This window comes from Lagenorhynchus albirostris, chromosome 20, assembly GCF_949774975.1.
Source record: "Lagenorhynchus albirostris chromosome 20, mLagAlb1.1, whole genome shotgun sequence".
NCBI classification, from domain to species: Eukaryota; Metazoa; Chordata; class Mammalia; order Artiodactyla; family Delphinidae; genus Lagenorhynchus; species Lagenorhynchus albirostris.
Window position 1 is genome coordinate 45,267,635 of NC_083114.1, and position 26,927 is coordinate 45,294,561.

General features: G+C 56.0%; 1 protein-coding gene and 1 long non-coding RNA gene across 10 annotated transcripts; one reads left to right on the plus strand and one right to left on the minus strand.

Moving 5' to 3' along the window:
- Nucleotides 1-1,748: 1,748 nt before the first annotated feature.
- LOC132510806 (transmembrane ascorbate-dependent reductase CYB561) lies at nt 1,749-15,598 on the minus strand. Of its 8 annotated transcripts, none has more exons than XM_060133200.1 (9): nt 14,568-15,418; nt 10,169-10,271; nt 8,325-8,443; nt 6,284-6,487; nt 5,875-6,108; nt 4,818-4,916; nt 4,475-4,578; nt 3,928-4,085; nt 1,749-3,732 (listed from the first exon to the last, which is right to left on the minus strand). In XM_060133200.1, exons 5-9 carry the CDS (start codon nt 6,077-6,079, stop codon nt 3,540-3,542), a joined length of 759 nt encoding a protein of 252 aa, XP_059989183.1. In that variant the 5' UTR covers nt 6,080-6,108; nt 6,284-6,487; nt 8,325-8,443; nt 10,169-10,271; nt 14,568-15,418; the 3' UTR covers nt 1,749-3,539. The 8 variants fall into 8 exon arrangements, with proteins under 8 accessions (XP_059989183.1, XP_059989180.1, XP_059989179.1 ...); XM_060133197.1 differs by lacking the exon at nt 6,284-6,487 and adding an exon at nt 7,258-7,417; XM_060133196.1 differs by having other exon boundaries at nt 6,284-7,417.
- LOC132510807 (uncharacterized) lies at nt 3,897-26,927 on the plus strand. Of its 2 annotated transcripts, XR_009537435.1 has the most exons (4): nt 3,897-4,531; nt 6,536-6,750; nt 18,128-18,243; nt 26,309-26,927. It is a non-coding gene; the product is annotated as an uncharacterized LOC132510807 (long non-coding RNA). The 2 variants fall into 2 exon arrangements; XR_009537436.1 differs by lacking the exons at nt 18,128-18,243; nt 26,309-26,927 and adding an exon at nt 6,994-7,651.

Consider the following 26,927-nt stretch of genomic DNA (forward strand, 5'->3'; position numbering starts at 1 on the left):
GTCCACCAAATTACTTCCCTGCACCACCAGGGAAGTAATTTTTAAAAACTGTTTGCCCTGAACCTAACTAAAGAGCCACTCAGAGCAGCAGGAAACAGTGCACTCAGCACATTCTGGTGGGTCTTCCCCTAGTCATTTTCATTCCCTGGTAGGTGCCCTTTAGTTGCTCTTTATATAGCTCGACACACCGCTGTGCACACATGCACGTGGGCAGTCAGACTTCCACAGGCCAAGGCTGAGGGGGGAACACAGCATCATCTTCTTTCACCTTTAAAAATGAAAGCTGGAGGAGCTTGAAGAAGCTTGGAGACTGAGTCTTCCCATTGCCAGGAATAAGGATAGGACATTCATACTAAGGACATCATGTCTGGAAGGCCCTATGATAAAAAGGGCCTCACAGAAGAGACAGAGCTGAGTCCATTGTAAAGGCCCGTTCTCTTGAGATACCCCTTATGTCCCAGACACTGTGATGGGGACTTCCCACATGTTCTCTAACGTATTCCTCATCCAATTTCTGACAGACATTGCCGTCTCCAGGACACAAATGAGGAAGCAGATCCTGAGAGTTTAAGTTGCTCAAGGTCATGGAGTCAAAGGTAGGACTCTGAATCAGATCTTCCCAGAAAGCATTTTCCCTGTACCATGCTGCCTGCCCGCTTCCTCAGAAGGGGGTATTCCAAGACAAGCAATCTGGATGACCCCGGAAGCAGCACAGGCAGTCGTCCAGAAGGAAGCTTAGAGAAAGCTACTCTGTGCTCCTTTAGAGAAACAACTCTGTGCCATGGGCAAGAGGAATAACTCTGGGACCTCTCGAGGTTCCAAACCCAGTGAGAAGGTAAGTGGGTTAAGGAGTAGCTCCCTGGAGGGAGAGGCAGCATCTGGGATTATGTGAATATTCAAACACAAAGAGACCCTTAAGATTCAGAGGCTAGCACAGAAGCCGCAAGGGAGATGTCACCCTCACAGGGTCAGGATGCCTCTGCCCTGGCGCGGAGAGCCAGCCCTGACCCTGACCGAGAGATCACCTTGTGACGTGAACCAGGCCATGCTTTGCAGGCCTTTAAAGCAAATGAAGGTCCACATGGAAGCCTTGATCAGGAGACTCTACAGATGCATCAAGCGAAGACCTCTCAAGCTCTGGCTGAGACGCGCCAGAAACCAGATTCCATACAGAAAATAAAGTAAGTGCTAGGAAGGAAGAATCCAGGGTCCCCTTCAATAGTGAGCCCTCTTAGTAAGTTTTTCAGCTATGTGACAGTGCTTTTCAGGAGCACACGGTAGATCCCGGTGGGATCCGAGTCGCACCCAGCTTTTCTGTAAACACATCTGCCTGAGCCTCAGGAATTGACCTAAGTGGAATCTCAGCTTGTTCTCAAAACTTTGCTCCTCTTCTTAAGGAATGAAGAGACACGTTTTTAAAAGGAAAAAGGTTAATTGACTACTGGGGAGACTTCTTGCCAAGGCCCTTGTCAGGCTCTTACGGCTCCACCCTCCAGACCACTCTGTCTGGGTTGAGAAGAGAATTTCTCTAACCGTGTGGAAGAGCCTCCCTCACTGGGTCCGGAGTCAGGACAGCCACTGGGCTGTTTCAGAGCCTGTGTCATCATAAATATCATTAATCACTTTACCTTCTGTGCCCAGCCTGGGGATATGCAAATTCTTTCAACCCTAGTAGACTAACTTCATGCATCTGCTAAAAGCACTGGCTCCTTTTATTGCCACAGTAAATGAAGATAACAGACAAGAGACCTGCTGTACACATTTATTGAATCATCTGTTGTACCAACACTACATTGTACTTCATAGAAGATTGGCCACAGGCAAAATAAAATAAACCACCACAGAACAGCTTGGGGGTGGGGGGGAGGCTTTTTGGCTCATGAATCGTCCAGCATACGCTTTGGCAAACAGGCCAGTTTATAGACTTTTCTTGCAAATCCAAGGTTCCATTTCTCTCTGTGCCTTTCTGGCAACGGAGATATACAACTGTACTCTTGTAGTTTGTCTAAGGTGGAGTTTTCCCACGTGTAAACAATGACCATACCAGGTGATCAAAGAGTTGCCGGAGCTCGTGCCCTTGCAGAGCGTATGATATAAACAGGGTGCGGAGACACCCTGGTGCTGGGGCTGCAGCAGAGCCCGGAATGCCCACGGAAGGGAGCAGGGAGCCCTGCTGGTAAGGCGCCCAACACAGCCACCTGCTCTGAGAAGCAGCATCGCCTGAGGCAGGACCCACCACAAAAGCTGTTTTAGAGATCTGGGCAATAGGGGAGACAAGCTCCCTTTCTCGAAGGCAGCATTTAGGTGTGAGAAAGGCAGCCGTTAAAAAAAAAAAAACAGTAGTCAGATTTGGAAATTCTATTAATGTCTTCATTTAAGTAAAAACTGTGTCTTGTCTCAAACAGTGTCATGCTCCTCAAAGCCCAGAAAACGAGGAAAACAAGGAGAGAGCATTCACCAAGTCCAAGAAGCACAAGATCGATGCTGTAATCACGTTATTTCTAGACAGAAGCCAAACGGTGACTCAGCTAACAGCATTATACACTCATGGGGTTGGGGGGATTAATCCGATTCTGACTTGGTCCCAACTTCCTGCAAAGATGGGCCCCAGGTAGGAGAGGATGAGGCTTTCCTCCTGATTAGGCAGCCCCTACCCTCCCTATGGAAAGGGAAAAGGGGCAACAGCGGCAGCTTTTTGTTTAAAGCAAAAAGGCTTGTGTCCTGGGCCTCTGTCAGAGCAGCGCCTGAGTGAGCTCCGAGGGTGGGCAGCTGGCTCGCGAGGCCGGCCCCCGCGGGGAGGGGAGCCCCTGCAGGCGCCATACGGCCCGCAGCGCCCGCAGCGCCCGCCGAGGCCCACCTCCTGTCTCTTCTTCGGGCTGCTGGGCCCCAAAGGCAAAGAAAGCCGCCCTGGGGCTAAGGAGTTAAAGAAAGAGAAGGCTGCAGAGCGCAGCTGGGCCCAAGCCACGCGTCCAGAGCTTCCCAAGGGCCAGTCCCTCCCCTCTCCTGGGGAACCCTGCCCTGACACCAGCATATTTTACACATAATATCACTTGCTCCGCTGCCAAAGGCTGGGCCCGCAAGACTCCTGGTTGGAGTTCGGCGTCACACAAAGCAAGTCTTGGCCTCGCCGGGCCCGGCGCTGAGCCCCGCCTTCTCCGCGGACACAGCCCAGGCCCCCGCTGCCCCGAGCGGGGAGCCGCCTCCCCCTCTCCAACCCCTTTAAGGATCTGTGCTTCTGCGACCAGGCCCAGCCGCCCAGAACCCTACCCAAAGCTGCTCCATCTGAGGGGGTGGCAGAGGCAAGGGGGGCGGGGGTCTGCGCAGGACTAACACGATGGCAGCGGCGGCGGCAGCAGCAGCAGCGAGGAGGGGAAAGCGGAGGGGGCCTGAACCCCGGAAATCAGCGCTCAGGGAGGAGGGCTGCCCCATCCCCGCTCCCCACCCCCGGAGCCTCGGCGGGTGCGGGACAGACACCTGTCGGGGCCCCGAAACGGCGGAGACCGCCTCGGGGGACAGGACGGGATGGCACGGGGCGCGCGTCACTGGGAGCTGGGGCTGTCGCCCTCCGTCAGCGTCTTGAAGTCCATGGAGAGCGCTTGCTCTTCCGCCTGGAGGGGCCGCTTCCAGTCGGCGCGGGTCAGGATGTAGAGCACGACCGCGCCGAAGGCGGCCAGCAGCAGGCCCAGCACGTTGGCCAGGACGCCCTCGGGCTCGAACTTGCTGTACTTGGTCCTGCGGGATTGGGGCGGAGGGCGAGGCCACCCGAGACGTCGCCGTTAGGCCGAGTGCCATTCGCCCCGACCCACAAGATGCAATGCGATCCCAAGCCCAACCCCGGCCCCCCACCCCCACCCCCACCCCCACCCCACTGGGAGAAAAGCCGCTGTTCGGCGGCCCCACACAGAGCCGCCGGGAGGGGGCGCTCACCCGAGCTCGAACAGCAGCGCCTCCTTCAGGCCCAGCAGGGCGGTGCCCACCGAGAGGAGGAAGATGGCGCCGCCAAGGAAGACGTGCTGCGGCCGGTAGCGGCTCCGCAGAGAAAACGACGCGCCGGGGAACAGGAAGAAGCTAAAGCCCATGAGCCACTGGGAGGAAAGGCGAGGAGCTGCCGGAGGCTGAGCTGCGCTGGAGACTGGAGCCCGAGGACGCCCCAGGTGGGCCGCCGCCCGCGAGGACCAAAGGCCCCGCCACCCCCGCGCGGTGGCCTACGGCCGGAGACGCAGCGGGAACGCTGAGCACGTGGGGAACGTGGGCCGGCGCTCTAGGCCGGTCTCAGCCCCACACTGTGCGCCCCGAGGCGGGGCCTGGGACCAAATCCACGTGCCTGTCGGCCAGAAGGGCGCCGGAAGGACGCCGGTCAGAGGCAGCGCTCGGCGGGCTGGAGCGCCTTTCGCCTGTGCGCACACCTGGCCCCGGCCCTGTTTGGGCCCTGCTCCCCGCCCCTCCCCAGCGCCGTGGAGCCGCAAGGACTCACCTGCACAAAGAAGAGGACGAAGACCAGAATGCCACACCAGCTGTGCAGGCTGTACAGGTCGGCGTAGCCTTCCTTCCTGTGGTAGTCGAACACCGCCACCAGGCCTAGCCGGAGGGGGTCGCGTGAGGACTGGGCTGATGGCGACGGAGGGGTTGCGGTGACCCAAGGGAAACCCGACCCGCCAGGACTTCTGGGCTCCAGTCCCAGCTCGGTGGCTGCCAGCACCAGTGTCCCTGCCCGGAAGGGGGAGGAGGGGTGGGGAGGGGGGACTGGACAGTAAAGCAACTCCTTCCCCAAGTCAGCAGAGTGGGGGAAGGAGGGCGGGCCCGTGCCTGGAACTCACCCACCAGGGCGATGACGAAGGCGAAGACGTGCAGCAGCCCGTGCAGAAGTTTGGTGGTGCGTTTGGCCTCATTCCTGAAGACGCGGTAAACCAGCAGGGCTGGTGGGCCGTGAGAAAGGGAATGTCAGGGCGCTAAGCCGAGCACGAGGCCTTCCTGCCAGGGCAGCAAGGAGACACCCCCGGCTGGAGAGGGGAGGGCTTGTCCAGGTACCCCAGCCACAGGAAGTGGGGGAGGAAACAAGGCTCCGTATGCCTCCGCACCGCCCACCCCCTTCTTAGCTGTCCTGTATCCCAGGCTTTGTTTTAGGCTCATCGTGCAATCACATCAAGGTGCCACCAGGCTTCTGAGTTCACCTCTTAGCTGTGATGGTCCTCAGATTGTATAGCACTGAAGCCAGATCAGCCTTTCACTACTCTTAGCCAGCAGGCTCCCTAGTTGGGAAACCCCAGGTTCTCAAAGAACTTTGCAGCCCCAAGCTAACTCCCCCTCTTCGGGCTGAAGCAGTCAGGGCCAGGGGTCCTGCGGAATGCCTCTCAGGAGTGTGCTGCTGAGGAGGTGGCTGTCACCAGGACCACATCTAGGAAGAATGCATAGATCCAGCTTGCTTGTTACCAGAAGGAGAAGGCCAAGGCCCCCTGGCCTTGAGGCAGGGTGGGGGCCAGCCACGGCCTGGATCCTACCCCAGAGAGAGGAGCTCTAGCTCCTCCAAGTCCAGCGTCTACACACACACACGCACGTACCCTCACGCTCACACTCACGCTCACTTTCTCTCCCTCAATTTCAAGCCGCCTCTGCAGAAGATGGGCTTTGCTCACAGCCCAGCCCCTGGGCCTGTGTGCGCAGCACACACACCTTTGGATGCTCCTTGTTGAAGCACGAGGTGAAAGCTCTGGGATAAGTCAGAAAGGAGTTGCCACCCACCAGCCGTGGGGCCCTGGATCTGGATTCCCAGTGTCCCCAAGGTCCAGGCCAGCTTCCTTCTCTTACTGGGCAGATTCAGGTGTGAAAGGGTCCCTGCACATCTCCCCTCTCAGGTGGCATCGCCCAGGGACTCACCATCTCCCTGCAAGAAGACCAGGCCTATGACCATGCAGAGAGGATGCACGTTGAACTGCAGGGCGCTCTCCCAGGCGATGCCTCCTCGGTACACACCGAGCCAGGTGCCAGTCATGGCCACCACGGCCAGGCCCAGCAGCTGGGAGAAGGCCACATAGTAAAGCAGGGCCGCAGGGGCAGGTGCTGGGCGGGCAGGGCTGTCCATGCCGAGGCGGCTCTATGCCGAGGGGACTGCTGCAGGGAAGATGGTGGAGCTTAGAGGAGTGGCCCACAGCCTCCAAAAAGACATCACAGGCCTCCCTTGCCCACCTCTGCCTCCTCCCTCGGCCCACAACCCCAGGCCTCTGTGAGAGTGCTCCCGGAGCACCCGGCGGGGGTGGGGCGCCTTCCTGCAGAGACTGACCCACACCTGGCTGCACTTCCACCTGCAATGAGGGAGCAAGTCAAAGTCCTCCAAGTTCTGGCCAGAGCAGGAGGGCCCAGTGCCAGTGCTTTACTTTCTGTTTCAGGAGGCCCTGGGTTTTCTCAGGTGGGGTTCACAGGTGAAACAGAGAAGTGAGCAAATTCCTTAAAGGTGCTGGAATTTTTCCTCCAGATGAATCATAAAGGACATCTAGGGTGAGAAATGAGGAACCTGACTCCCCCGTGCCTGCTTTTTCAGCTCCCAGCTGGAGATGAAAGAAGTCCTGCCCACAGAGAGCTGCAGGGCAGCTGCCCGTAGAAGGAACGTTCTCTGAGCCGCTTCAGTAGAAAGGACCAGGCGACAGGAGCCTCCGAGCTGCCCGTTTCCCTTCCTGCCTCGTCTTCCCTTCCACACCTGGGGCGTGGGCCTGCGCCCCTCCCTCAGGCCAGGCTTCCTGAACTGAGATCTACAAGGTGAGAACTCCTGGGGTCACTTAGCGCACAGGGATCCTGTGAGAAAAGGTGTGTCACTGCTCGCGTTGTGCAGACAGGGAACCGGGGGCTCAATGGGGTTTGGGGAAGCGAGGCTCAGGGCCAGTGGGAGGCATTTCCTGGCTCCTCTGCCCAGTCCCCAGTGTCTCCACAGCCTCGCCCGAGCTCAGGGTGGCCTGTGTGCCGGCTCTTCCCTCTGAACCTGCTGGTTCTCCCCACACCCAGGCGGGAGAGGCACTGGAAGATGGGAGGAGAGGAGGCGGTTGATGAACAAGCATGGTGTCCATTTGCTGGGCCTCGGTGCTGGCGGCCTGGGGCCACAGAAAGACGCTGCTGCAGCTCCCAGAGGGCCGAGCACTGCATCCCGTCTTGCCTCTCCCACTGCCCCGGAGACACCCTCCTTCTCCGTCATTACCAGCAGAGAACAGCAGCTGAGCAGAGATGTTTAACTAACCAATTTTGGGGTCCCCCCTAAAAGCGAGCACACACCCTGTACCCTGTGCTGCTCAAGAACTAGTTTCCAGCTGGCCTGGCCTTGTCCTCCTGGGAACTGAGCTGTCTTTACCCCCAGTTCTCTCTGCCACCTTTGACAACTGTTGGCAATTCCATCGTTTTTTAAAAAGGGGGGCAGGCCGTGTAACACACCTCCCTGCAGTAAAATACAGATAAGCAAAAAAAGAGAAAAATTACAAGTAATCAACATTTTGATTTATATCCTTTTCTTCTGGAAATACATGTACCTTCTTTCATAGAAACGTGACCATACCAATTTCTAACCTGCTTTTTTCACTTCATTATAGATCATGCACATCTTTTCATGTCAGTACATGACAGGCTATTTCATATTTTAACCAATCCCCTAATCTCCTGTTGTTAAATATTTAGCCAGCTTTCACTAAATAAACAACACTGTGATCATTTTTGTACAACACTCGTCTAATTCCTAAATGAAGAAATAGAATCCTGAGCAAGGGCTAGGTTCTTTTTTAGGTTTTGGATACATTCTGTCAAATCATCTTCCAGAAACCACTCCCAAGGCAGGTGGGAACACCTGTTTCCAGAAGCCGTGGGCAACAGTGAAGCCATATTTCTGGAACTCTTGCCCTCGTGCTTATCTGTCACCTCTACACTGATGACTTCTAAATCTAGTGCCAGTCTGTCCTCTCCCCCAAATTTAAACCCCATTTCTAACTGTCCACTAACATCTCTACCTGGACATCCCTCCAACACTTCAAACTCAGCACATCCAAAGTTACACTCCTCCCCTGACCTCCCAGGTCGCCCTTCGAGTCCCAGTGCCGAGTCCTCCTGCTTCTCCCCCACGTCTCGCCATCGCTTCCCTCTTGGCCATCTTCATTTCCACCACCCAGCAGGGCCTGGAGCTTCTGCCCCCGTCTCCCTACCCTCCTCAATCTGCCTGACCGACAGGGACAAAGCCAGATCCCAGTCATGTTGCCCCACCAGGCACAAAGAGCCACCAGCGTGTGGTGGTCAAATGCCAGCTCCATAACTGACCCTAACCCAGAGCCCACCGGCAGCCCCCACTGTTCTCCTACCACGTCCACTCGGAAGAGATGCTCCCAGTTCCCCAGCTCTGGCAGCACGGCCTGTTGTTATCCCCTCCACCTCACACCCCGGCTCCTCCTCTTCCGCCTCTGTCGATTTGCTCCACGACCTGAAATGGGCCTTTTGTTCACCACTCTGTTCCCCTCCTCTCTGTTCCCAAGGCTGGCCTGGTGCTTACTTACCCTCGGTGTCCTGCCTCACGTTAAGCCCTGTGAGCCTCTCTGCTGCAGGGCCCTGTGAGCTCCCAGAAGGCGGGGAACGCATCTACCTCCCCCTCGGGAATCTCATCCCTGGGCCGACTCTGACAGGAAGAGTGTACTGAACTGAGAAATGCTGTCCTCCTCTGCTTTATTAGATTCCTCCCCGAGAGCCTGGGGCGCAGTCAGAATCCGATTAGCTCTGAATTAGAAAGACTGGAAGGAACGTGCTCTGCCCCGGCAGACCTGCCACAGCGTCCCCGCCGAGTAGCCACTGAGTACAGAGGGGGAGCTCAGGGCTGCAAAGACTGCCACTCCTGGGTCCCGAGCCGCTCTGTGGTGACGCATGCCAGAGCCAGATGCCCCCCCGCCCCCAGCCAACCTCCTCGTGAGTCGGGCAGAAATCAGACTTCTCTTCACAGCCATGATAGTGTGATATTAATAAGAAATATATGGGACTGAGCCTGTAAAACGCTAGGAATTTTCCAGGTGACAAAGCAGTCGTTTCTTTTGTTATGTTAATATTACATCTTGTTACTGAAGCCCCTCGGAAACCTGAGGGTGGGGCTGGTTACCAGGGGAACCAACCACGTGACTGGAGGGTTGGAACGTTCAGTCCCACCCTTGACCTCCAGGGAGGGAGAAGGGCTGGAGACTGAGTGCAGCCACCAGTGGCCAATGATTTAATCAATCGGGCCTGTGTAATGAGCCCTCCATAAACCCCCTAAAGGACGGGGTTTGGAGAGCTCCCAGGTTGGTGAACACATCCACGTGCCGGGAGGGTGGTGCACCTCAGTTCCCCGGGGACAGAGGCTGCTGTGCTCCGGACCCTTCCAGACCTTGCCCTACATACCTCTTCATCTGGCTGTCCCTGAGTTACATCCTTTTATAACAAACCAGCAATCTAGCAAGTTTCTCTGGGTTCTGTGAGCTGCTCTAGCAAATTAATTGAACCTGAGGAAAAGGCCGTGGGAAGCTCTGATCTATAGCCTGTTGTTCAGCAGCACAGGTGACAACCTGGACTTGCAATTAGCATCTGAAGTGGGTGGGGGCAGTGTTGTGGGACTGAGCCCTGTGGGATCTGACGCCGTCTCCGGGGAGGTAGTGTCAATGTTGAGTTAAATTGTAGGACACCCAGGAGCATCTGCTGAGAAATGGAGACTCACTTGGTGGTGTTGAAAAGAAAACACGTGGGAACAGCACAGTGACTGAATACATGGCTTTAATGTCCTCACTGAAAACTCACAACCTGAATTCCCTTCAGAGTCCAAACCCTAGTGCTGTCTGCACCCCAGGGTGGTGGAGTTGCGAGCCTCAGGGGTAGGGAGCCCCGCTCTGTTCTCAGTTCAATCTTCGCAATAACCTATGGTGATAACAGGAGTATTACCCCAATTTGACAGATGAGGAAATTGGGACTCAAAAGAGGATAAATGACTTGCCCCAAATCAGCCGCAGCAAAGAAGTGCTCAACTCAGTTGTTTATCAAGCGCCTGCGATATGGGGGTGACACTGCTGGATACAGATGAGCCATGGCCCCGCCTTCCAGGACCTTGCAGACAAGGTGCAGAGCAGATGCCGATTCTAGAGTAAAGGGCCGTAACAACTCAGGCTATGAGTTAAACTCCCAGAGCACTTACCACAGTCCACGCTGGCTTCACCACACTGGGGTGGCCACTCCTTTGGATTTCCTACAGGGGTTGCCTGCTCGGGGTGTGGCTCTGCACTTTCTCAGGCCAGTAACTAGGGAAGAAAGGAAAACTTCCTGAATACTGAAGCCAGTATTCAGAGGATCTGAATCTGCTTGGAGGCAGGGTTCCAGGAAGGCCTCTCCCCTCATACGCCAGTCCTCCTGGGCCCTCCCCACCCCTTGGGGAACCATGCTTCTAAGGCAGTTTACACCCACCATAGCATCAAGCATTGGTGTCCCCCATGGGCTCTCCTGGGAGAAAAGGCTGCAGGATGGAAACAGGTGGGTTAGAGAGAAGAGGTGATGGGGACAAACTAGCTGCAAGATCTTCATGCCAGCTGCTCCAAAGGCATCTCTCCTGGTCCCTGTGCCCTGGTAACTAGGCATCCCAGAGGAAGCCAGAGATAAAGAATGACCTTTGGACTCATGGAGGCCTAAGCAGTCTCCCCTGTGGCCCCTTCCAATTTGAAGGTGATTCTAAATCCAGGTATGAGGGATGACAGGAAAACGCACACAGAAAGACCAGTCCTCCTCGGGCAGGCCTGTAGCTTCCCCATAGGTGACATCACAGCCAATAAGATCTAAGTGAAAAATCCAGATTTACAGAAAAGACAAAGCCTCAAGTGGTTCTGTGCTTCACAGAAGATGAAAGACCCCTTCAGCAATGCCGTTGCCCTATTGCTTATTCGGTTCAACATAATTGACGACGTACCTTTGTACACAGAGGGGCTGCTTCCGATGATGGGGGATACAAAGAAGACATTTCAAGGACTCTGGTTGGAATCTGACTCACCCACAAACACATTTGCAAACCTTGAAATCAGTTGAGATTCACTCCCTACTAAGCAGATTTTTTTTTTTTTTTTTTTTTGTGCGGTTCGCGGGCCTCTCACTGTTGTGGCCTCTCCCGTTGCGGAGCACAGGCTCCGGACACGCAGGCTCAGCGGCCATGGCTCACAGGCTCAGCCACTCCGCGGCATGTGGGATTTTCCCGGACTGGGGCACGAACCTGTGTCCCCTGCATCAGCAGGCGGACTCTCAACCACTGCGCCACCAGGGAAGCCCAGCAAATATCTTTTATTCTGCTCCCTCATTTCCCAGTCTAGACAGTGGGAACATTCTCTTGCCCTCCCTCCCTCCCTCCCTCCCTCCCTCCCTTCCCCCCTTCCTCCCTTCCTTCCTTCCTCCTTTCCTTCCTCCTTGCCTCCTTTCTTCCTTTCCTGTGGAACACCAGAACACTGGCTGCTTTGGGATCTCCTGTGTTCCCAGCGCAGCAGTACAGGCAGCAATGTCAACAGTCTGGAAGCAGCCCATCTACACCCCCAAAGGCTTCCTCAGCCCAGTAGACCAGAGTCTCAGAACCAGGGCGAGCTCTTGTGGATCCTTACCCGGCCACCCTCCTTCCTGTCAGAGCACAGGATGGGGATGTCAGATCTCTGGCAGCTTTTGGGACCTTGGGCTGTGACAGTCACCCCTCCCCTCCCACACACACCTGCAGCCAGACTCCACTTAATGTGATCAACCAGGGCCAGGAGCTGCCGCAGGGCTTGAACGTGCTTACGAGTATCCCTCTCCCTCCCTGAGCCCAGCGGGTTTCACTGAAAGGCCACCAGGCCTAATCTCATTATGGGGACCAGACACCGCAGAAGTGCCACAGCCTGGAAGCAGGGAGCCTGGCCTGACCACAGCCTCCTTATCCGAAGCAGGGTTTTAATTGGGTTAGAAAAGATTGTGTTGGGGGCTAGATCTTTTCTTGATGGGTGAGGGGGAGAAACGACTCAATTGTCCTAGAATGTCCTCGAATGTGATCAAAGAAAAGGCAAAATGAGGGCTGAGCTGTTAGGTGGGGCACTTTCTTACTACCCACACCCAAGTAACCCCTGGGTAGAAAGCGTGAAGTCAGACACTGAGCCCAGTTCTCCACTGGGCCCAGGGACTCAGTGTTGGGGCTCCCAGTACTTGTGGGGACTCACAAAAAATGTTTTGATTTCTGTTAAAATCATAAGAAAAAACAAACTTCTAGGGTTGAAAAAAATATTTTAATTTTTAATCCAGCCTGGATTATATTCATCTTTATACCAATATGGTTGTAAAATATAATTCTCTTTTTTTTTTTAATTTTTTTTTTTTTTTGCGGTATGCGAGCCTCTCACTGTTGTGGCCTCTCTCGTTGCGGAGCACAGGCTCTGGACGCGCAGGCTCAGCGGCCATGGCTCACGGGCCCAGCCGCTCCGCGGCATGTGGGATCTTCCCGGACCGGGGCACGCCCGTGTCCCCTGCATCGGCAGGTGGACTCTCAACCACTGCGCCACCAGGGAAGCCCTCTCTTTATTTTTTTATGGAGGAAGGGGAAAGTCACAATGCAGCCCTGGTCAGACGGATATGATTTCAAAGCCAGCCCCACTGTTCATGACTGTGTGCGCCCGGGGTGGGGGGTGGGGGGCAAGCACCCTCTCTGAGCCTGCTTCCTCTTCCATAAGGTAGGGGGATGTTGAGAGCCACCTAACTGGCCTGTAGCAAAGATTAAACAGGATAAATATGTACCAGTGCCTAGCACACTGCCTGCCACATAGGTATTCATTCAGTTAAATAGCAATCTAACAAAAACTAAACCTGTTCCTAATAGCACCTTAGGAAGAGTCATGCATCCGAAGCTGCTGACACATGAGGTTTGGGGCCACAGAGAGCCAGATGGCAGCAGACAGCACGACCCCTTCTAATAAATCCATACCCCGCCTTCTGTCTACCATGAATCCCCCCACTGGGCAGAAACCCCTGGATCTGGCGTGAATTCCTCCACCAAATTCTTCCAGTGCTGCTGAACCCCTTTGTATTAGAAGCCACCCAAGCTCTGCCTGCCAAGGGAAGGTGGCGCAGGCAGGGAAGAAGTGGGACAAGCAAGGCATCCACTCAGGTCCAGGAGGCTCCTCCTGCCCTGGGGGTGGGGTTGTAGCAGCCCTTCTCTGTATGGGGCTCCCCTTGGCATTTACAAGTTGCCTATATTTTCTGCCTCAATCCAGTTTCACAGGAGAAATCAAGATATGTATGAGAAGGTAGCACAGCTCTGTAGGGTGTTGTTGTTGTTTGTTTTGTTTTCCGTTTGCTATGAAAAGGAAGGAACTGGGCTTCCGTGGTGGAGCAGTGGTTAAGAATCCGCCTGCCAATGCAGGGCACACAGGTTCGAGCCCTGGTCCTGGAAGATCCGACATGCTGTGGAGCAACTAAGCCCGTGAGCCACAGCTACTTAGCCCACGTGCCCAGAGCCCGTGCTCCACCATAAGAGAAGCCACTGCAATGAGAAGCCTGCGCACCGCCATGAAGAGTAGCCCCCGCTCGCTGCAACTAGAGAAAGACTGCGCGCAGCAACGAAGACCCAACACAGCCAAAAATAAAATAAATGAATTTATATTAAAAAAAGAAAGAAAACGAAGGAACAGAATCCAGATAAGATAGAGCTTCATTTAATGAGTCTTAGAAAATCCTCAAAGCCAAGGTAGAGTGAGAGTGGAGAGGGGCGACCAGAAGGGAGAAAGACTTGGGAGGGGTGCCAGCTCCTAAAGACATGTCTGGGACTCCAGGGTCCACCTGGATCCTCCTCTCTGTGGTGCCCTGGGGGGAAGGGCAGACAGAGAGGGGAGGTACCCCCCCACCATTCCCAGGTGTCAAAGGCAGCAGCAGATCCCTTCCTCAGCTCAGTTCTGCATCCCCTGTACCCACAGTTCAGGGGCTACCAAGGCTAACCCAAGGAGTAAGGATTTCCCAAACGGGAAACTCCTTGCACCCAAGAGGCTGGAGATGTTGGAGAAGAACAAGGAAGGGCTCTACTAGCTAGACATCTCACGCCGAGAGGAAAGAGGCAGAGGGAGGGAGGCCGCTCCACTAGCGAAGCAGTTTGGCAGCTCGGTCTCAGGTTTCAAAAGAACAGTCGTGGCAAATGTTGGTTGATCCACTTCTATGCCACCTAGTTTCTAGAGTAGGGCAAAACATTACGCCGTACATAAACTTGGGATCACCTGCCGCTCCGTGCTAACTTCCGCGGAGACTGGGCACAGAGGCTGACCCGGGGCCGACGGCTGACAGCTCCAGGCAGGAGTGGGATGAGCTCCTAACCTCGGGCCTTGCTCGTTGGCCCCGAGCCGGGGGAAGCAGGTGAGGTGAGTCAAGTGTGGAGGCAGGAGAGGGAAAGAGAAAGACTGGCTGCGGCGCCGGGATCCCGGCCTGTCCCGGCGCGGGCGCGGTCCCGCCCCAGGCCGGCCACAGCTGAGCTCGCCGTCCCCCCGCACACACCCGGGGCCCCTCCCGACTCCGCGCCGAGCCTCGACTCTCCCCCACGCGCCCCGGCCACCTACCTGGCTGGACGTCGAGCCCGGACCTTGTCCTCGCTGCGCAGCGTCGCGCTGCCGACTGGCCAGCGAGCTGCCCGCGCCACGCCCGGGCTGTTCTGCCGGTTTGGCCAGCCGCGCGGACTTCGGAGCTACCGCGTCTCCATGGCGACCGGGCGGCTACAGCTTGTTGGCAGCCCGGCGGACTACGCGACGGGCTGGGGGCGGGGGCGCGGGGACCGGAAGTGCCCCCGGCGGGTCCGCGCACCTGGGACCGGGCACGGCCCCCCAAGGTCCCGGGTCTAGGGACAGGGTCCCGCCAGCCTCCGGGCCCGAGCCTTGACGCCCGCGTGCTAGGGCCTGCGGCGCGAGAACGGCGGCCACCGTGACCCGGCCTCCGGACCCGAGCTCGGGTAACCTTCGAATCCGGGCCTCACGACCTGGCTTCCCGGGTCCGCCACGTTCGGGGGCGTATGGGGTTCTGCGACCCACCCGTGGGTGTGGGAGGCCTCCAAGTCCAGGCCTGACTCGGAGGCCGAGGGCGAGGCTGAGGGGGAATGGGCTGCTGGGGCTGCCGGGGCCGGGCCCCGGGCAGAGGGAAGGGGGATACTGGCCAGGAGAACGAGAGAACAGGCCCCCTGCTCTTCCCGCGCCCTGCCCCGGGCTCAGGTGGCCACTAGGTGTCAGGCGTGGCCGGACCTTGGCCTACCTTGCCGCTCCTGCAGCCCTGAGGGACTCACCCCTTCCTTGCAGCCGATGGTGGAGGTGTCACTCTGCAGGGAGGCTGGGCTCACCCCTTCTCCAGGTCCGCAGCACCCCTTCTCTGTCACACACACACACACACACACACACACACACACACACACACACACACACACACACACACACACACACACACACACACACACACACACACACACGGCGCACGCACTAGGTGATGTTTCTTGCCCCCTTTCCCCAAGCCAGGGACCTTTGCCAGGCTATAGCGCCCACCCCACACACACCCCCTGCAGCAGCTAAAGATAAATACCAGTTCTCACCAGCCTTTCGTGAAGGCCTAGACCTTGCCATGGGCAGCCTCCCCGGCCCCAGACGCTAAGAGAGGAAGGAACCAAGGCCACGGCTGGGAGCCAGCCCCTAGTCCAGTCCCGTCCAGGGCCCCTATCCAGGAAGTGCTGTGGGTAGATAACAAGTCCAGCTCAGACTTCCTACAAGCTCAGAACAAAAGGTTCTTTCCTGTCGGCAGAACTCACCGAGGGCCTGGTGGTAGTAGGGAAATGGGGTTTCCTCCCCTGGAGACATAAAAGAGCCTCGGCAAAGGGACATCACCCCCACGCCCTGCCCCAGCACTGTGGGCTTCCCAAGGGCCCTGGCCAAGGTGGGCCTTGGGGATCCAATACCTCCTGACAGAGAGAACATATTCTCAAGCCAAGGCAAGACACCTAAGGGTGCCCACTGCCCTGGGCACACCTTCCGATGGCCCAGCTGGGCCCCCGCCCTCAGAGTGACCAAGCTTAAACCCGCCACAAACAGAAGTTTTGTTGGGGTAGCTTTCCAGCTGGAGGGAGTTAATGCACATTTTAAATTAAGAAACAGCTTCCTTCACAGGCCGGTAGGCAAACAGCAGGCAACAAGTATCTTGTGAGTTGAGTCCTTGGAAAGGAGCCATTTCCCGTTCTTTGGCCTGCGTATTTGAGGAGGACTGGGGTGGGCTGGGCTGCACAAAGGAGCAGAGCCTCACTGGGGACCTGATTTGAGTTTCCTGGTGTAGGGCTTTCAACCCGTTCCAAAGCCAGGAGAGAGACTCCTGCTGCGGTGAGATGGAGCCCTTTGCGTCCTCCCCACCCCGTGGCCCTGTGGCCCTGGGCTGCAGCATTTTCCCCTAGAAAGGAGAGCACACCTGGCTCCCAGCAGTGCTCTCAGGAGGGCATGGAGGTGGCTCTCCACAGGGACCAGTCACATGGGGTCTTAGCTCTAAGCACTCATGGCTCCACGCCATTTTTAAGAGCTGGAGATCCCACCAAACTGCAATCAAGAAGCAGGCTCCGTGGCTTTGCCGCTGCTGCCGGAATCCCTAACCCCAGACGGCAGACACTCACTCCCTTCCTCCCCCATCTTTGCCGCTGAGACTCAGCCTTGGAGGCCAGAGAAGCATCCACCCTACAGCTGGGGGCGGTGACCAGCAAGGAGTGCAGCCTTAAGTCCCCTTCCTGGAGACCACGGATGTGGCCCAAGGTCTTCCATGTAAACCCCTCCCTGCCTGCACTCACTCCACTCCACTAGCCTTTATGTTCCTCAGGCTCACCAAGTTCACACCCACTCTCCTTTGGAACGTTCTTCCCCAGTCATCACTTGGCTCATTCCTTCAAATCTCAGCTCAAACATCCCCTCCTCAGAGAGGCCTTCCCTAACCATCCAGTGCAGTAGCCTGGGTCAGGGGTTGAGATGCAGGGAGATACAGTGGATTAAGTGTGCGAGTGACAGCCCTGGGAAACCACGTCTTGAGCTCACCTTGTTCTTTGCCCAAAAGCATTTAAAGAGCAGGAAGGACCCAGACAGTGAACAGAATGTACCTTGTAGAAGGACCTCAGACCCCCTAGCACCTGGCACATCATGTCTGCCTTGCTAGGGTTCCCAGACTTAAAAAGAAGGAAAATACCCCAGGATGCCCCATTCCATCTGAAATTAATATTTTTTTGGCATAAGTATGTCCCACGTATGACATGCAATATACTAAAAATGTATTTGCTGTTTATCCAAAATTCAAATTTAACGGGGTGCCCTGTATTTTGTCTGGCAATCCTACCCTTGCTCCTGTGTGGGAAGGACAGAGGGCCTCCCAGCAGTTCCGGCCCCTCCCAGCAAAGCGTCCCTACCCCAGCAGGCGGAAACACCCAGCTAACTCCTGTTCAGCACACACTTTAGCCAGAGGCTTTAATCTTGGGCTGCAGTGAATACCAAAGGCATTGGAGATGGGGCTCCCCAGTCCTAACGCACTGTAAGATGCAAACACACACAATTCATTCACTCTTTGCAACAGTTTTTGTCTAGTCCCTTCAGTGTGCCAGGCGCTGGGTGACACTGGGTATCAGTGAACAGGACAGGCACAGCCCTGTTCTCTTCAGGCCCTAACAGTGCATAGAAAGGGCGCCTAACCCAGGTGTGAGGGTCAGGGAAGGCTTCTGGGGCATGGCATAGAATCGTAGAGCTGCAGGGCGAGCAGGGGTAACCTGGCGAAGGGACAGCAGGGAGAGAGCAGGAGTGTTGGCTGGAAGGCAGGTGAGGAGGCCCAACCAGTACTGCTGGACTAGGAATCAGGAATCCACACGCCTGAACCAAACCCTGTGCTAGCCCTGGGAGCTGGGCATGGCCGCTCGGGTGGCAAATACTCGAAGGACACATCTGCTAACCTGTATTCTGAGGGTGAGAGCATCCTTCAGCGGGGGTGGCATCGTCAGGTCCGCTTCCTGGGGGACTTGCCCCAACTTGCTGGAAAAGAAAACTGATTTGAATCTGAAAGTACATGGCTACTTTGATGAGTTTAAAATGGAACAATAATCACTCAGGGGGAAAATCCTATCTTCCAGCCTCAGGGGCAGCAAAGGAGGCCAGAAAATCATCGGCAGCCCGAGCAGAAGCAGCAGCAATGGTGGCGGGAGCGGCAGCACGCGGGGGACTGACCACAAAGCTCCCAGTGAAGACGGTGAGTCACCTGCGACCTCCAGCATGCGCGGGGATGGGGCTGAGGGGTGTCACATGCTGTGGGTTCCCGGCTGACCCACAAAGTTGGGCCAAGTCTGGGAAAACAAGACTTAGATAAACAAGAGTCCACAAGCCAAGAGAACACTGCAGGGTGGATGGAGAAGCGATGAGAGCTGGACAGCCAGGCCCGCTTTCACTGCTGCTGGCCCTGAGCGAACAGACGTGGGAGGCATAAGCGGCCAGGGTGGTGCAGGGGACTGGCCCAGTGCAGGAGGTGGCAAAACAGCACTGGGCACCTGAAGTGGGTGGCAGTGGAAGGGGTGGGCTTTCCCAGCCTCTCAGGGAGCTCTGTGCAGCCCCCTGGGGGAGGGAGGGATCAGGAGGAAGTCCATTTTTCCTCCCTCCCTCCCTCCCTCCCTCCCTCCCTCCCTCCCTTCCTCCCTCCCTCCCTTCCTCCCTCCCTCCCTCCCTCCCTCCCTTCCTCCCTCCCTTCCTTTCTTCCTTTCAACAAAGGTCTATTGGGCATCTACCTATGCCAGACATTGTTCCAGACCCTGGAGAGACAGTAATCCATAAGACAGACAAGGTCCCTGCTTTCATGTAACTTACATGAAGTGGGGGAGACAGATAATTAAAAGGTAAACAAATAAACAACACACACAAACACACAAACCTAATCGCATGTAGTAACAGATGATGCAAAGAAAATTAAGCAGGGGAAGGGGATGGAGTGTCCCGGGAGGGAGGGCTGTTGTTGAGGGGTGCTAGTAAAGGCTGTCTGAGGAGAGAGAAGTGAGGGTGCAGCCACGTGAAGGTCCAGGGGAAGGTAATTCCAGCCGATGAAAGAGGAGGGAAGAAGGACAAAGGTCCCAGGACAGGAATGTGCATGGCCATCTCCATTCCACCCTGTCCTCCAACACTCCTCTTCCCCCAACACAGGAGAAATCAGCCACCTGTGCAGACAAGAGAGCAGGGATGTAGACGGGTCGTTAGAGAGGGCAGAGGTTGGAGATGTGAGGTGTGCAGCAGGGACCCCACCAGAGGCTCCTGGGGCGTCGGAGAAGTGTCTCTAGGCACGTAGCTGTGGTTGTGTCTGAGCACTGACCACGTCTATCACCCACTGGAGAATCCAGACATCAGTCCCGGTCAGTAGGGCACCATCAGGCTCCCCTGGTCCAGCCCAGGTTTACCTGTGGCTGGTGGTACGGCCCGAGAAGGAGGCATTGGAGCCCAGCCCCGGCATGACATCCACCCAGGCCAGCGCTCCCCTCCAGACAAGAAACCATGAGGAGGCGTGTTTCCCAGTCGTGTCCTCAATCCCACCTCCCCACTCTTCTCCGAGTCCATCAGTCATTGAGTCTCAGTCAAGAAACATTGAAGACCTGCTGTGTGAGTGCTAGACGCGTTGTGGAGAGCAAGAAAGGCCCAGGAGGGCAAGGGTGTGAGGCCGGGGGTGAGGACTGGCTAAAGCTTGGGGTGGTGTCAGCAGAGACATGAAGGGGGAGGGCGTGAGCTGCTGCTGACAGCCATCTAATCGCCTCCACTAACAGCCATAAACCGCGCAGGGCCAGGACTCCTGCACTTTGTTCAGAGCCCATGACAGCTGAGAGCTCATCTTGGCTCCTAAAGCTGCTCCAGCTCTGGCTCCACACCCCCCGTTTCTCAGCCGCACGCCTCATGCTAGGAGTGTGCTGCGGATGTGGAGGCCACCCTGAGCCGAAGCTGTGGGGTGACAAAGCCGCGGCCCGAGGACGCCCGGGCGGGAGATGGGCAAAGGCTCAGGCAGCGCTTCCCGGCTGTAGCTTTGTGATGACCCCAGAGCAGGATGCAGCTGAGCCCAGAGGAGCAGAACGAAGGGGAGGCCAGGCCAGGCACTGTCCCTGGTGAGGGCACTAAGGCTGGTGACTCTCCCAAGGTCACAGCCAGTCAGCAGCCTGCTTGTCCTGAGTCAGAGGGCTCACTTTGCCCCGCTCTGCTCTGCCCCTCCCCTCGTCCTTTATACTTCTCCTGACCTTGGCCATCACCTCCTGCCTGAGTGCTCCTATCAGGCCATCTGGTCCCTGATTTGAGAGCAGATGATTAGAAGGTACGCTGACCTTAGCTCAGCACTCCCCTCACTCAAGAAGCCACACTCCTCTGATCCCTCCCAGCCAGTGGGAGACCCTAAGAGGTGGGCTGGTGCCAGGGAGAACCACGGCCCTCAGCTGGTCCCCTAGTCTCTTGCCTCATGGCCTCCTGTGGGGCCGTCATGCCTCCTGCTCTTGCAGGGATCCAAGGGGTCAGAGCTAGGCCTTCCTGCTCCTGCAGCAATGGATAGCTCATGTCTCTGGGTAGGCTTCTGGGTAGCTCACCCCAGAGCTCCAGGGCCCCTAAATGATGACCCTAAGTGCCATCTCTCGGGTTCCACGGACTGAGGCTGTTGGAAGGCAAGGGTACTGCTTGGAGTCTTCATCCACCCCAACATCCCGTTGTCGGTGGTACCTTCACAGCTTGGAAGGCAGTGTCAAGTCCAACCGGGTGTAACTTTGAGTGCTGTCATCCATCTGGAGGAGTTTTTCTCCCCTTCCACAGGCCCCTCCTCATCGGATAAACCCAGGCACCTCCAAGAGCTTATTCTGGCCCAGGGCTCAGTCCTGGCTTCAGCTGGCCACAGAGTCAAGACCAATGGTGCCATTGCCAGTGAGCCCAGCTTCTAAGCTCTTTAGAGTCCCCGTGCTCGTTTCCCGCCCCCCATGGCCTCGCTGCAGCGCTCAGGTGGCCAGGTTAGCAGCCGTCAGGTGCAGTGAACAGCACCAGCTACCCCGCGAGATGACTGAGTCCGACTGGGCCCTCTGCGGAGCCCGGCCCCATCCACGTTCCTCCGTGGAGAGGTTTCCCCCCAGCAGCCCCAGCACCTCCCTGGCCAGCTGGCCGTCAGAGAAGGTCTGCTAAGGCAAAAGGGTCTCAGCTCAGGTTCTTTCTTCCTCTTATGCACATTGGTCAACCCACCCACCCCCCTCTCAAGGGGCGTGACCTGAGGTGGCCTCTGCCCAGCCACAGAAGGCCACTGCCTCCATCTCCTCAACAGACTTTCATCCTCTTTTTTTTTTATATAAATTTATCTTATTTTATTTATTTATTTTTGGCTGCGTTGGGGCTTCGTTGCTGCATGCGGGCTTTCTCTAGTTGCGGCGAGCGGGGGCTACTCTTCGTTGCGGTGCACGGGCTTCTCATCGCGGTGGCTTCTCTTGTTGCGGAGCACGGGCTCTAGGCACGCAGGCTTCAGTAGTTGTGGCACGTGGGCTCAGTAGTTGTGGCGCACGGGCTTAGTTGCTCTGTGGCATGTGGGATCTTCCCGGCCCAGGGCTTGAGTCCGTGTCCCCTGCATTGGCAGGCGGATTCTTAACCACTGCGCCGCCAGGGAAGTCCCCAGACTTTCTTCTTGATGTCTGCATAAAAGGCCCTCTCAGGACTTCCCTGGTGGCCCAGTGGTTAAGACTCCGTGCTTCCATTGCAGGGGGCGCAGGTTTGATCCCTGGATGGGGAACTAAGATCCTGCATGCCGCGCGGCACGGCCAAAAAACAAATGGCCTTCTCAAGTGGTACCTGCTAAAGCAAAGCAAACTACGCCGAGTTAACTAAAAGACAAAATGTCATTTTCTCCCTTAGGGGCCCCTCCTCTGACCCATCCTTGATGCCTTCCAGGGAGTTTGATTATTGAAGGGTCCCAGGGAAGGGATGTGGAGACCAGGATGCTGCTGGAGATGGCAGGGGGGCTGCAGGCCTTTCAGGGGCCCTGGGCATTCAGAGGGCCTTGCTGGGCCCTGGACATGTAGAGGTGGGGGCAGACCCCAAAGGTGCATTTGCCTCCTATGACGGAGACCGTATTTGAGGGCAGCAGGAGGATGCCTCTCCCCAGCCCAGCAGGAGGCTGTCCAGACCCCCGGCTCCAGGCTTCCGCTGCCCACCGTTCCAATGACAGCTGTCCTTCCTGACCCCCTTCTCTCTGGGTCCCCCACGTTGCCCTCTCTGCTGCCACAACAGGCCTTGTTTTGTTTCCCGACTGTCTCTCTCTTTCTCAGTTTCTCTCTCAGTCTCTCCCCCTTCCCTCCACCTCTGTTTTCCCGGCTGACCTGACGTTTCCTGGGCTTCCAGGAGGGAGATGATGATCTCCAGCATTTCAGGGCAAGGGTGGTTTCACTTGGTTTCCTGACCCCCTGGGAACAATGAGTGAGATACACACAGGTGCCGGGTAGCACTTTAGGGCCTGTTAAGATTCCGAGCTCTGACCTGGGCCCCACTGGGGTTGGGGAAGAGTCGCTGGCACCCAACCGGGCCTTCAGAGCAGGAGAGAGCTGGCCGTGCCCCGGCCTGACAGCTGAGGCCAGCGGAAGCCTGGACACCTCCACCCACTGCCCCTCACCACCACACACTCAACCTGCTGCAAAGAAGGCTGGAATTCATTCATTCTAGTCAGGCTCTCAGCAAACCTCCAAGTACATGGGTGGCTGGGCCTGCACCAGGCTCTGGAAATGTGAATATGATGGTGCTGCAGACATGCTTTTTGAGAAGGAAGGTCAGGCCTGAGGCACGGTGGGTGATGACCAACACTGGGTCAGGGGGTGAGCATTGCAGACGGAAGGAATGAATGGCAGGAAAGACTCAGGAACCTAAGAGATCAGGGTCTGCTTGGCATGCCAGTGGGGCAAGCTTCCATCAACCCCTGAATTGTCAGAATAAAAAAGGAATCTGACTAGAGTTGCAGACATTTTTTAGTTTGCCAAGTAAGGACATTAAGGAAAAAAAAATCCATCATTTTTCTCTCAGCACCATTTTATGAAAGAAGTATTTTCACTATAAAGAAAAATAGAATACTTAGAATAAAAGATATTGTGACCAAGAAAGGGCAGCTAGCAATTTGGCTGATGTATGCCGATCGATTTTATATATCTCACTGTTCTTGTTTGTCTTGCTTTATTGCTGACTATTGAACACTTTATCAAAGGCCAGACCAGCCAGTGGACTGGCCTCTGGGAAGTGCTGACAGAGGGGCCTGTAGAGGCAGGGCAGGAGCTGGGGACCTGGAGGAGGCAGGGGCCACACCGGGAAGGACTTTGGACTATGCACTCGGGAGTTTGGATTTTATCCCCCAGCTGATGTGGAGCCAGGAGGGGCTCTCGGGGAACAGATGCTGTGGTCAGATCCGTGCTTTGGGACGAGCATTCATTCTCACAGCTGTAAGGATGGACCAGAGGGAGAGAGACGGGGGAGCCCGGCGGAGGGAGCTGGCAGAAATGATAAGGGTCTGTCCCAAGGCGGGGACAATGGTGGGACTGGAGAAGGGGGAGGAGCTAGGAAGAGGAAGGTGTCATCCCGCTCTCACATTCACGTTCTCACAGGGACTGTGAACAGAGATAACCTCACTAGGGGCAGAACCTGAGGAAGTGGGCTTAGGATTTGGGATTAAAGATAAGAACATCCTGACTGTAAAGAATATGAAACATGACAGTCGGTGAGAGTAGACCAAGGCAGTGAGCATTCTGGAAGGCGGGGGAGGAGTGAGCAGTGGGGCAGCTCACGGTGGGGGCACTTGTCTGACTTTGCACTTGGGCTCCACCTCTTGTGCAACCTTAGTCAACTTCCTAACCTCTCTGTGCCTTAGTTTCCTCCTCCGTAAAATGGGAACCGAATAGTACCTAACTCATAGGGTTGCTGGGAGGTTTACATTAATAAAGATATGTAAAGCGCTTAGATGCCCAGCTCCATAGAGATGGCCTGATATTATTATACATTGTCACATCCCCAGCAATCACACAGCCCCCAGAGAATAGGAGGGGTTGTTAATGTTGGTGAAAATACTAGGCCTGGCTTCGTGGAAGGCCCTGGGCTCGGAGCCCGCCTTCCGGGGTGCTGGCAGGGTTTTGAACCCTCCTGGGCTCTCTCGGGGCAGCTCTTCCCTGCCACTGCCACACACACCTAACGCTGACTGAGATGGAAACTTGGTGAGCCTGTGACTGAGCCCCGGAGCGGGAAGGGACTCGACACCTCCTGGAAGCTTCTCTGGGGTGGATGCCTGGTCCAGTGGCAGGAGGCAGGCAGAGAAAAGGGGGCAGAGGGTCTGGGGGCCGCAGGAGGGAGAGCAGACTGGAGGATGCCCAGTGGTGGCAGCAGTGAGAAGAGCTGGCTGCTCGGTCACCCACCTCCTCCCAGCGAAGGACCAGTGCCCTCCAAAACCAAGCCCTCATCTCCTTGCCCCCCACCCCCGAAGCCTGCTTCTAGGATGTCTGCTGCCTGGGAACGTGCCTTTCAAGGCACCGTCACCCCTCAGCTCCTCCCCGCCCTGCCCTCATCCATTCGGCCCCTGTCTCCCTCAGCAGACCCCGAATCTACCACCTCCCTCAGTCTCTGGGGGACCCTGAGCCCTATCTTCTCCTGCCACCTCTGGGCCTCCAGAGTTTGCTAATCACTTATCTTCACCGAACACCCTGAAATGCAGTTGTGGCGTTGGCACTGCCCTCTGCGAGCCCTTCCTTAGGAGGAAGTCTGACTGCCTACCTTGACTTGGCAGCCGCAGCCTACTCTCCAGACCCCCCTCACATCCGTGTGCTGACGGGGGGAAACTGCTTTCTCTTTCATCTGCTTCAAATGTGAGTCCTCCAACGACTGACCTGATCAAGTCCTACCCCTCCTTTCATGGCTCACCCAAGCAACAACCCCCAGAGGGGCACAGGGCCTGTCACCACTTTGGGAATTGCTGTTAAACATCCAGAGAGGGCTTCCCTGGTGGCGCAGTGGTTAAGAATCCGCCTGCCAGTGCAGGGGGCACGGATTCCAGCCCGTGCGCCACAACTACTGAGCCCACATGCCACAGCTACTGAAGCCCGCGCGCCTAGAGCCCATGCTGGCAAAAAAGAGAAGCCACCGCAATGAGAAGCCCGCGCACCGCAACGAAGAGTAGCCCCTGCTGGCCACAACTAGAGAAAGCCCGCATGCAGCAACGAACACCCAACGCAGCCAAAAAATAAATAAATTTATTAAAAAAAAAAAATCCAGGGAGTCTCTGCGCTCCCAGTACAGGGGTGTGCGGTTTCCATCCCTGGTCGGAGAACTATGATCCCACATGCCACGCCAGAGTCCCTAAAGAAAACATCCAGGGATTCTGTGTTGGTGAGACCATCTTCAGCACAAGCACAGTGCCTGCACCCCATGGTCTCAAGAGAAATGTGCGGAGGAACCAGTGAATGAAAGAAAAGGAGGGAGACATATTTTTTTTCTTTTACATCTTTATTGGAGTATAATTGCTTTACAATGGTGTGTTTGTTTCTGCTCTATAACAAAGTGAATCAGCTATACATATACATATGTTCCCATATCTGTTCCTTCTTGCGTCTCCCTCCCTCCCACCCTCCCTATCCCACCCCTCTAGGTGGTCACAAAGCACCGAGTTGATCTCCCTGTGCTATGCGGCTGCTTCCCACCAGCTATCTATCTTACGTTTGGTAGTGTATATATGTCCATGCCACCCTCTCACCCCGTCACAACCCACCCTTCCCCCTCCCCAGAAGGAGACATTTTTAATGAAGACCAGGCAAGATTAGGCAAGAGGAGACAGGACAGGTGTGAGTTAAAGATTACTCAGATGTTCCCGGCCTGGGAGACAGACCTGACTGTCACCGCCCACAGCTGTGGCAGAGTTGGGCCTCAGCCTGGGCCTGGAGGGATGCGGTGCACCTCCCCTTCCCCTGCTTCCTGGGGTCAGGGGCCTGACATCCCAAAGGCAGAGCACAGAGCAGACAGGGTCCACGGATGCTTAGTTGCCATAGGGCACTGTCCTGGGGATGCCAAAATTTAAAAAAAAACAATATCTTGCTGACTAAATCTGTGCTTGCCATGGAGCTGAGGGGAAGAACAAAGTGAGACATGAAAGTGAAGAAAAACTTCTCAAAAGATAGGATTACTGAGTCAAAAGCAGCAAGATTGAATTTTACATATATTCTGCGTTCAGACAAGGGGGAAGTCAGATGCACAGAAACAAACTGGTAATTTTTCACATGAAAAAACATCTAAGGGTTTTCATCAAATCCCAGGTTCCGTACGAGCCACAGGGCCGATGAGGCTGCCAGAACAGCCACGGCCCTCGGGCTGCACCAATAGACTCACGTTAACCGGATCAGGACCCCTCTGCCCCAGCCCTGAGGTTAGACCAGCCCTGGGGTCTTCCTCAAACACGGGCGTGCGGTTTACCAGGAATATGGAAGCGCTGCAATCCATTCACGGGAGGATGAGCCGGTACGGAGAGATCTGGAAACCCTCTCTTCCCGGGAGTCACTGGAGGTGATGGATTTCTCCTGGAGAAAAGGAGACCTGGACAGACAGACCTCTCCTGTCGGAGGATGGTCGTGCCAAAGAGAGAAAAGACGAAGTGTGTCTCTAGAGAGCAGAGTGAAGAACAGTAAGTATAAATGGTGAGGCGGGAGACACAACAGAAGAAGGCAGTTCCTAACAGCGGGAGCAATCCGGCCCACCAGAGTGGTGAGCTCCCTGTCCCTGGAAACGTCCTGATGGAAGCAGGATGATGTCAGGGATATCATGGCCATCACTGGCAGGAGACCAGCATTTCCTAACCTCTCTTCCCCTTCCGAACATCCCACTGTTCACGAATCCCATGTTTGATAATAATGTATCTATTTAATAAATTGTACTTAT